The sequence below is a fragment of the Oxyura jamaicensis genome, chromosome 15, assembly GCF_011077185.1.
Source record: "Oxyura jamaicensis isolate SHBP4307 breed ruddy duck chromosome 15, BPBGC_Ojam_1.0, whole genome shotgun sequence".
Lineage (NCBI taxonomy): Eukaryota > Metazoa > Chordata > Aves > Anseriformes > Anatidae > Oxyura > Oxyura jamaicensis.
In genome coordinates this window covers 959,314-969,814 of record NC_048907.1, presented here as the reverse complement: position 1 = coordinate 969,814, position 10,501 = coordinate 959,314, and the positions used below count along the sequence as shown (strand labels likewise).

The window sequence follows — 10,501 nt, the reverse complement described above, 5'->3', positions numbered from 1 at the left end:
TGCGGCAGCACGGTGCCGGGATGCTGAGCCCAATGGGACATTTTTGTTGGTTTTTTTTTTTTTTTTTTTTAATAAAAGTGGAAGCTGTGCTTTGACTCACGCTCACTTAACGACAGCAAACTTGGTTAACTGCTAAAAACTGCCTTTTAAACCAGCCACAGAGCACGGTGGTTGCACTTCTGATCTCCCCTTTCGCGAGCAATTCAAAGCCTTTGCCTGCATCACGCGCATTTGGACGTATACCGCAGGGCAAGTAATTTGAGGGATGTGTAGTTGAAAGCGGCGGTAGCTGCTTCTAACACAGGCTTTTAAAAGCTCTTTCCCAGGCAGGGGACTCGAGCTGTTCTGTGCTACTAAAACCAGCTCTCCAGACACTCCTCTTTGAAGAGCCGCCTCATTTCCCTCTGGGGAAAAAAGTGCCCTGAGCTACTGAGCTCCTACAGCACATCTGAACGTACCAGAAAAGCCATCTCCCTTCCAGCTCTGCTTTGACAGAGATGGGCGGGGGAGCTGATGAGGGCCCGGTGGCTGGGGCAGGGACCAGGCTGAACAAGCCCGTGGCACACCTGGAGAGGTGGCCCAGGTCCTGGCTGAGCTGGCAGAGAAGGGCCCCTGGGAGGGACAGCGTCGGGATCGTAATTATCACTGCCAGGGCAGCGCAGCAGCTGAGCAGCTGTGAAACCTTCATCAGGGGAGGCTTTCAGGCTGACCTGCTGTTGGCAATGGCGCTGCTTTGACCAAAGAACGACCGCCAGTGGTCCCTTCTAACCCCTCGGGTCTAATGGTTTCAAACAATTACTGCTGAAGCTGTGTCACAAGTGGCAATTACACAACATGGGAAGTGCTGGCTCCTCCTCAGCCCCAACTTCCGTGAATAATCTCACCTCTTGATGCTGTCAGAGCAGCTAAGAAACCAAGCCTGGTGTACAGCTGAAGCTTCGTTATTTACAAATCTGTAACTTCTTTATTTTAAGACAGTTACCCTAAAAACATCATTAAGATCACCTTTACAGTTCAAAGCAGGAGCCTCACTTCGCCATATCGATGAGACTCTGGAGGGAGGTTGGCACCCAAGTCTTTTCTCCCTGCACAAACACAACGCCCCTGTCGATATAAATCACAATCCGTCCAAACGTGTACAACTGCTTCCCTTCGTGCCGCTTGCCGATCACAGGCATGAACACGATGTTGTGCTCCTCTGCCTTCGTCTGAATCAGGTCCTTAAAGTTCATGGGCACGGAGCTGGCAGCCATGCCGATGCCTCGCTGGGCCATGTTCTCGGCCTCTCGCCGCTCCTGCATGGCCTCGTACTGGAAGTCTTTCCTCCGCTCTGTGTGCGTCAGGTACGCGATGTTCTCCCGAGCCCCCGGCTGCATGTAGCCACCTGGTGGGCAGACAAAACGTGAGAACAAGGTCCCTGGGCAGTCAGTCCAGGACACAGCAAATCTTATTTAAATATGTAAAGTTGGGCCGTAACGTTCTGAATCACCCCTCACAGCTTCTGTTGCTGAAGTTTTAGTGTTGCTGTTAATACAACAGACTAGATAGATGAATCAGAGAGCTGCAGCAGGAGAGACAGGCTTTGATAGAATCCCCAACTGAATCTGAGCGTGCACGAGAGGATGCTGCACTCCTACTGAACAAGGGAAAATGACAACAAACAGCAACAAATGTACTCCTCAAGGCCCAAACCCAGCCTGCGGTCCCCACATGACACCTCTGAGTTACAAACAGTGACTATTGCAGCACATGGCTAAGGACTACGGGCACCACACTGCAGGAAGCAGCGTTGCATCACAGGGCTTTCACTGTGAGCCCCAGTTCATCTTGTAGCTGCACGAGTATCGTGCCAGAAATTTCTCAATGGATGAATTCCTCTTAGTGCAATGCCTGCCTGTTTTACCACAGAAACTAACACTTACAACAGACCTGAAGGAATTATCCATGTTTCTGATGCAAATCCTCCATCACGCTATAAAGCGAGTGGCTAGGAGGAGCACAGGTAAACAGCAGACTTTGAGGGCACTGCTCCCTTGGGCATTTCCTTCCCTTTTCACACAGTTTAATTTCCAGCAAATTCCTAACAATCTCTTTTATATCAGAGGGAGGGTCATGTGGAAGGAAGGGCACTGCTCTAACGCTAAGGAAAAGGGAAAAAATAAACACAACCCGCACTAAATGATAGCTTCAGAAGCCAACACTTTGAAATGATGGTCTCTGCTGCTATCTCCTGACATAAAATACACTGTACCCAGGCTATGAAAAGAGAAGCAGTAAGCTCATGGCACAGACACAAAAACCAGTTTGTGCTGCAGTGAAGCACAGATAATTACTATGGACAGAGCAAAGTAAAAATTGTTTCGGTTCTTAATGCTCACTGGAGCAGCTGCAGTGCTGATTAGCAGGGCCATTCCTAAATACAGCCTCACAAGACCCAAGCGCTGCTGTGCTGCCATCACAGCAAGCGGAGCCATCGCAGGAAGCCACCTACCAACGCTGGAAGAGACAGCGCGGTTCATGATATCGAGAGCTTCATTAAATTTGTCTTTGATCGACGGATGTGCCAACACTTGGTCTGAGAACATGGACTTCCAGCCCAAGTACCACTTTGTAATCTCTTCATAATTGGGGCTGTTACTGAGCCAAGAACACAGCACCTGCAAAACAACATGACCAATCAAATTCAATTGGACACGTTTATGAAAGAACGTCTGTATAACGCATTGCTCTATTACCGAGCTTTCAGTAGAAGAAAGGCAATGACAGTCTGAGGAAGAAGTCTGGTCTCCTGGGTATGGAGCTACGATGGAAACAGCTCCATGTAGCAGTAAAACCATTTCAGCACCGGGGCAGCAATTATTAGGTCAGGGTCACTAAAACACTTCACTTTGAATCACGCCTCTCAGAAATGACTCAACCTTGCTAAGTTCCTCACCTGCAGCCACTTGGGGAAGAAGTGTTTCTCCAGCAGCCCAACAAGACTGGAGACAGAGATCATCCCCTCCCAGTCAACCACCCAGTAGAAGGCATCCATGTGCTGCTGGTGCGGGTTTATTATGAGTTCATTCAAACACATCCCTAAGAAACAGGAAAAAGAGTTAGAGGAGAACTCGACTTAGGAGCGCCCTGACCTATTTCACAATGATATATACACGATTTGAGGAGCCACGGTATTGCACGTTACCCATGAGACATTTGGGATCTTTAAACAGCTTGCCTGATCCCTGACACCGGAACAGTGCGCTTCCATTTCTCATGATTACAATTTGCTGAGAAACTTAAACCATCCAACTGTTGTTGGTTTTGTTTTTTGGACCACAGAGCTTTTCAGCCAAGCTGCATGGCTGGCTGAGGAACTGCCAAATCTCACGATGAAAGCATTAACACAGGCCTAAGAATACACGAGTATCACGCTATAAAACGTCTCTCCATTGCTATCCAACAGCCATCAGGTATTCCTGTCAGCTGAAGAACAGAGGAATCAGGTGACTTAGAAAAGTAGAACAGAAAACACTGAGAATAATCACAGGACTTCCCTGTAATTTCTACAATGTCTGCACCTCTTAAAAAATGCATAGAGTGGTAACACAAAAGATGCAAACTTGGTCTAAACTCACTAATAATTTTTGAGGTGACACTGACAGTCATGCCCATGGGATTTTTCAAGGGTTAAGGGGGAAGGTGGTGACCAGCAGATACAGCACGTCAATTGATGTTATTTGGCTTGTCTCACCTAGCTTCGGCACAATGTTTTTGACCATGAAGGCCTCCCACGACCCAGGTGTGAACACGTCCTTCCAGGGCTGAAGGATGAGTTTGGCTGAGGAGTCACTGGGATGCCATTTCTGCAGCGCGTTCGCCAGCTTGTTTCGGATGGGAGAATACAGCGGCTCTAATCGTGCCTGCATCAGGGGAAGCCAGGGGTGGATCCACGAATGGATCGGGACCGTGTCTGTCAAAGGATTCCAGTTTTCAACCTTAAGGCAAAACACAGAAAGGATTTTGTAAGTCCATCCACCGGCAGCAAGCCTTGCCAGATACAGAAAGAGCCATAATGTAACCCCCCAATTCCTAAATACGCTGACAGAGGCAACACGCTGGTGTTTTGGAGGTTGTAGTTGGCTGAAATGGAAACACTGGCTCAGAGTAAGGCTTCATTCCAGCGCAGCTCTCTCATCTTACCTCTTTCTGTAGCTTGGGGAAGATGAGCTGATCCAGAATGTTATCCAGTATCCACACGGGAACAACGTGTACCCAGCTGTCCAAGAAATCCACCATCGATCCACAGTTCCTGGGTTGCCACTGAGCTACTATGTTCCTGACGTACGGCATCCAGATTTCCCACATCAGTCTGGAAAAAAAAGAAAGAGTTAAGTTTAAAGCCGTAGCCCCGATCCTAGATAAACCAAACGGATAACTTACTTAAAAGCTACTTCTTGTGGAATAGTAAACAGCTGGATTTTAACAGACATCTCAAGAGAATCATCTGTAAAGCACACTTCTCTCTCTTCCACTGAGGAAGCAGCATTTGAAGATACTAAACAAAGTGCAATTAATTTCTTATTTACCTGTGAAAAGCATCTGTCGAGAGGTCCTGCCCACCGTGCGACAGCAGCTGGTCGTTTTCCAAAAGGCTCTTCCACTTGGCTATGATCTCCGTGCCATACGTACAGTCCTGGAAATGATAAGGTGTAAGTGGGCTTTATCCTTTTTCATTCGTTTCAGCTGGTATCTACAAAGAACAGGCCGATGGCATGCCCAGCCACAGCCAGACGTCTCACCAACTCAAAGACAAGCTAGGAGCTTGCAGCAGTTATTAAGGTCGCACAAGAGGAAAACCGCCCTTCCTGGATTTATCATACCTCCAGAAGGAGGAAGAGGATTGTCAGAGCTTTTCCAGGCGTGCAGAGAGAATACAGACTCTTAACGGACCACAGCGTGAACAGCATTAAGAACAAACACCGCGAGCCTGACTGCGTGAAAAACAGACCCCTCTGCTTTTCAAAAAATAAGGACTCTGGATATAGCTTCTATCTGCCTTTTCTTCCTAACATCCATGAAAAGACTTGACTTTAGTCTTGCAAGCTCCTAAACTGTTAGCCATTTTACAGAACACTGCCCTTCTGCCTTAGGAAATGTCTGAGTACGTGGGCAGGGTGGATCCATCTTTCTGCACGTTTATCTCACTCTGACACGAACGCTGGGAGCGTTCTCTGGAGCATTCTTTTCTCCTGCCAGGTGAGAGGAAGGGTCTCTTTTTTTTGTTTTATTTCCTCTCCAAACTGGACAGGAATTCTGGGCAAGGAGGGGAAAGTCAAAATAAAAAAGCTTGAGCCATCAATTAAGAACTGCAGATAAATCAAACGAATGTGCACCTTGAGGGGATCCCAGCTCTTGAAGTAATCTTTCATGAGAGGATAGACTATTGCCACCGCCAGGTCTACCCTGTCAGACATTCTGTATTCTTCGTAGTACTTGTCTTGAAGCGTCTCAAAAATCTTCGCACACTCATCCAGAGTCAAGGGATTCTCACAGTTGGGCTGCATCCGTCTCTCGCACTCTTCCACCATGTCCAGGACCTTGCTGAGGTTGCTGATCGCGGTCTCCTCGTGCGAGAGGACTTCAGACATCTTCTGGATCTCGTGGGTCAGGTTGACAACCATGTCCCTCTCATACTGCAGCTGCCGGTCACTCTGGATGATCTCCTGCTCCGTGATGTCGATGAGGAGCTGTAAGTTGTGCTCCAGCTCAGGCAAGGCAAATCCCTGGGGCTTGGCGTCTTTGCCCAGCGGCTGCTGGGGGCTGTCGTCTGGGATGTTGTGCTTGTGGCTGATTTGACTGTAGCTGTAATAAACCTTTTGTTCCCGGCCCGTCATATCTATAACCTTCCAACAAACAAGAAAAACATGTCTTAAAAACATATTTCATATTAAATCAGGAGGAAATCCCTTACCAAACTGGAGATTTTCAACTACCTTCATTGCTCCTGCAGGCTAGTCATGAGATCTGGCATTCTGACTGGGGCAACTGGAGGCTACCTCTACAAAGGCCCTCTCCTGGCGTGAAGATTCAGAATGAATAAAAACCACTCTGGAGTCAGAGCTGGAAGACACCACCTCTGAACTCAATTCTACTGCTTCGCTGAGTTAATCTGCAAGCTGCGTTGATGCAAAGAGTATTTTGTTCATTGTTGTATACAAGTCTTAGGCAATTTTTAAAAAACACAGTCATTTTAGCTGAGCATCTTAATTAAGCTGTGTGAGCTATGACAAATGCGAAACAACTTGCAAAAACAAACAAACCCAGCGCCCCAGCTGATGTTGTGGTCAATTAAATGAGTCGATAATGAGTCTGAGGCCTTGATTTGCATGAGGCTATAGACAGTCCGTGTTTAGAACTGGCTTCTATCAAGGTTACTGATGGCTAAAAGCACTCACAACGCTTAGTGGACAAATTGGCTTCTGGAGATACCACCACCTGGGTACCAACCTTACCTTGACTTGAGACAGCTCCTTCTGAGGGGCTGAAAGCTGTTTGCTGATCCTGCCCTTGGCTTTCAGTTCTTCTACTGTCTTATAGCTGTATTTGGGCTTCTTCTTGCCTCCATTGGGATCCTTCCGCCACTGACTGAGCTCTTTTTGAAATTCCTAAACAAAAACAAAGACAAATTGCTGTTGATGCTCTCACCCCAAAATTGTCTGTTTTCTATGGAAAAAATAACCACCAGATTAGTGAAGAATGCTGTACAACAAGGAAAGAAGCACAGCAGCCAGCTGGCTCAGCCAACCACCTTATTCTCAGTGCTGGCAGAGTGTTTCTTACCTTTTTTTCCCCTCTAAGCAAAAGCCAACTATTTATTTGGGAGGGGACTGTTTGAGGATGGGGCTCTAGGAAGACTACCCGAATAAAGTGAGCCAAAACCAACAAAAAGAACATTGCGAGGATAGGAAAAGATAGCAAATGGATTTCATTTAGATATGTCCTTAACTTCGTATCTAAAATGACTTCAGACAATTGTCTTTAACGTGGAGGCTGACACTAGAACTGAATCTCGTTCAAACAGCGCACAAAGGAAAGCAGGTGTACCAGGAATCACAAATACCTCTTCAGCTTCTTCTTCTGAGTCAACAACAGGGAAGTCTTGCAAAGACTGGCTGGTTCGTTCAGAGCCGTATGCTCCCACGGCTCCTTTGCCTTTTCTCTGCTTGGCCTCAATTGGATTGATGATACCTAACAAGACAGCAGTTAGGTCAGGAGGAAGAACAGCTTAACTGAGAGAGTATTTTTCTTACAGTACCTCAATCATCCGTTCAGCACAAACACCCAGCCTAGCACTCCACCTCCATTACCGTGGCATCCTTCTCCACTCGTTTCTGAGCGGCTACAAAGTCACTGATTTGCATACGTACACAGTGTTATTCACATCTGCATTTCACTGTTTTTTTATTCTATCACATAAAATAACATCTCCCTTTTGGTGAGCTGACAACCCTTGGCGTTTCCTGTCCCTTCTTTCTTCCTGCTTTCACTTGCAGGAGAAACAAGAGCACAAAACTAGCCTCTGGCTACAATTGTATACAATTGAACCTTGTCATGAGGACCCAGAGATTTGGAAGAGAAACAAGAACTCATTTGTAAGCCACCTCAAGATGAGAGCTCTTCAAAGAGCTCAATCTCTTCTCCAAAGCACAACTGAACAAGAAGCAGCCACACAACGGCAGTACCTTGAGCATTCTTCCCAAGACCTTTTCCGGGAACATAACCCATCTTCTGGAGGAGCTTCTGCCCAATTCCCTTGGTGTGCCTCTCCCAGCTGCCGAAGTCCATGAAAGATTTTGTCCCCCCTACGAAGCCTTTCTGACTAGGCTTGAAATTACCGCCCTGTTAAAACACACGAACAGAACACAAACATGTTTACAAAACTGCAATACCGAGCCCTGCTCAGTTTCTCTCAGAGAGACAGAACTTCCCAGGAGTGATTTAGCTGTTACCACAGGGCACTGCTGCTCCTCCAGCTCACTACATCCAACAGCCACGTCTGTGCCGATGGAAGCTGCCTGCCATGCAGGAACCCACACGAGCTGCTAGTTACCAGGCTCTGTCATTGGCTTCAGCTGGAGCTGCTCCCTGATTCTTACTGAATTTGATAGTTGAAAATACGTATTTTGTTTTTTTAATCTGTGACACACTCAGATGAGTCATGTCATTTAGTGAGATTAAAAATTTTGGGGGGGGAATTTTTGGTTGTCCAAAGAAAGCAAATAAAACATGCATGTTCTTTTAGTTTAACCTCACTTAGCCCAAGGGAAGACAAAATCTAGGAAGACCAAAGAGCCCACAAAGGAGTGATTTTCCCAAGGGCACGCAACATTACATCAGAATAATTGTAAGCAGAGAGAGAAAACATCTCCCTTACTAGAACGCTGTCCTGCGTGGTTCCCTGGCTTTAGTTATTTCATTCCTTGATGCTCCCTTACTGATCCCCGACCACCTAAGCTCCATAAATACATCACACAGAGCTGAAACTCCCCGGGCCGCTCACCGTCTTGAGCTTCTTTGGCACGAACTCCTTGGGCATTTCCTCCTGCTTGGCGGGCTTCTCATCTTCCTCAGAGTCCTCCTCCGACCCATCCTCTGCTGCCGACTTCTTCAGCCCGGCGCTGATGAAGTTCACGGGGGCCGAGTAGTCTCTGGAGCTGCACCGAGATAGACCGGGGAGCGATCACCGAGAGGGTCCGGCCCCGGGGGGGCCGCTGAGGAACGGCACGGGCCTGGGGGCGGCTGCGGCTCGGTGCTGAGCCTTGGTGCGGAACGGGGAGAGCTGGGGGCGGCTGGGGGGCGGCGGGGGCCGCGGCCTAGCGCTGCCTTCACCGGGAAACAGCCGGGGATGCCCGGGGGAGCCCCGGGGGGAGGCCGGGGGAGCCCCTCACCGCGTCCCAGGCCCGTCCCTGTCCCGCCCCCCCCCCCTCCGTACCGCTTTCCGCCGAAGCTGGGCCGCTCCTCGTCCGAGTCGCGCTCTGCCCACACGCCGTACGTGGCCTCCTCCTTGGAGGGCCGGTGCCGCGCACGGTGCGGGTTGAACTCGTTGTGCAGGTCCCACTCCGACACCTCGAAGCGCTCCAGCTCCACGCCATCCTCCCCCCCGTACAGGTGCGACATCGACATGGCGCCCGCGCCCCCCCCCCCCGGCCCTACCGCCCCCCGCCCGGCCCCGCTACTGCCCCCACAGCCCCCGGTAGCCGGAAGCGCGGCGTCCACTTCCGGTAACGCGCCCCGCCCCGCACCATAGAGACGCCGCCCGGAAGGAGCGGCCGCGCTCGCGCCCCCTGCGGGTGGGGGCCAGCCCCAGGTCCTCCCGGGGCGGGGTTGCCTATGTTAACGCGTGTATTAATTATTAACTCAATTACAGCCCGCACACGGCCGAGTGTAGTAACACAGCATATATTAATTGACTCTTAAATACAGTCTGTACACGGCGGGGGCGCGACCGTGGCCGTTACGGCCTGCCCCTGCCAGGCCCGGGGCTGCGGCCCCTCAGCAGGACTGGGACCGGCACCGGGACCGGCATCGGGACCAGCCCCGGGGAGCCCCGGGCGTGGGGCTGGGGCTGGGGCTGCGGGCACACCCGGCCTGTCCGCGGGCTGTGCTGCCAGCACCCAGCCGGCCTCCAGACACGGCCTCCTGCCACAGCCTCCTGGCGCTGTCCGCAGCAGCCTGCAAGAGAGAAAGGGAGAGGCTGTGAGGCACCGGGTGTGAGGCACCGGGTGTGAGGCACCGGGTGTCAGGGAGCAGCCCTGAGGTGCCCCCAGCACAGCCCTCACACCACCGGGACCCCCGAGCTGCCCCCCCCAGCAGCCCTACAGACGCACCCAGCCCCTCTGAGGGGCACACATCTCTTCCCACCCAATGCTCCTGCCATTAATTTTTTTAGCTCAGGTTCTGTTTTGAAATGGGAAGTTCTAAGTGTTCAGTTCTGGCAGGAAAGCTGGCCTTTATGTTTCAGCACAGAGGGTGCCTGGAAAGACACGCATCCGACACGCTGCACTGGCAGCCGCTCTTCGAGTCGAGGGGCGCAGCGCGGGTGTGAGCTGCCAGCAGCCCTGCCGGCCTTCTCCTTCCCCGTGGCGGCGGCTCGGGACACCCACGCCCCACACAGCCACGCTGCTTCCCGCAGCCACGCTCCCTGCTCCCCACAGGGTGCTCGGGAGTAACGCTCCCAGGTGGGGGATTTCATTTTGCTGAAGTTAAGCCTCTTTCAGGGCTCAGGGGAAAAAAATAGTTCAGACAAATCACCCTGTGAGCTGTGCTCATCTGACTGGCGTCAATTGGGGCAATGCTAGGGCCGCGTGATAGAACGTGACTGCCTTACACATCCTGGTATAACCACAGGGCTGGGGAAATGGAGATGGTTCATGCCCGGAGATGGTTGTTGGTTCGGGGATCAGTGTATGGACACGGTTCTTCTACTGGGTGGGTAATGCCTGTGTGCAGTTGGTGCGTT

At 50.6% G+C, this 10,501-nt stretch overlaps 2 protein-coding genes across 3 annotated transcripts in view; both read right to left on the bottom strand.

The window, feature by feature from the left end:
• Positions 1-936: 936 nt before the first annotated feature.
• TFIP11 (tuftelin interacting protein 11) lies at positions 937-9,165 on the bottom strand. Its single transcript, XM_035340161.1, has 12 exons — positions 8,975-9,165; positions 8,543-8,696; positions 7,725-7,881; positions 7,103-7,230; positions 6,495-6,647; positions 5,376-5,885; positions 4,569-4,675; positions 4,183-4,351; positions 3,734-3,977; positions 2,936-3,078; positions 2,492-2,657; positions 937-1,384 (listed from the first exon to the last, which is right to left on the bottom strand). Exons 1-12 carry the CDS (start codon positions 9,163-9,165, stop codon positions 1,029-1,031), a joined length of 2,478 nt encoding a protein of 825 aa, XP_035196052.1. The 3' UTR covers positions 937-1,028.
• Positions 9,166-9,639: 474 nt separating this feature from the next.
• TPST2 (tyrosylprotein sulfotransferase 2) overlaps positions 9,640-10,501 on the bottom strand; it is a 9,612-nt gene continuing 8,750 nt past the window's right edge. For both annotated transcript variants that reach the window (XM_035340163.1, XM_035340164.1), the window contains exon 6: positions 9,640-9,714. The gene's annotated coding sequence lies outside the window, so the exon portion shown is untranslated. The remainder of the gene's footprint in view (positions 9,715-10,501) is intronic.

Bases quoted from the DNA above. Each gene is read 5' to 3' on its own strand.
- TFIP11 (XM_035340161.1), bottom strand. From the start codon at position 9,165: ATGTCGATGTCGCACCTGTACGGGGGGGAGGATGGCGTGGAGCTGGAG. The intron at 6,648-7,102 runs GTATTTGTGATT...GTTTTTGTTTAG, and splicing joins CAGAAGAAGAAGCTGAAGAG to GAATTTCAAAAAGAGCTCAG. The intron at 4,352-4,568 runs GTAAATAAGAAA...TTTTTTTTCCAG, and splicing joins TCGACAGATGCTTTTCACAG to ACTGATGTGGGAAATCTGGA.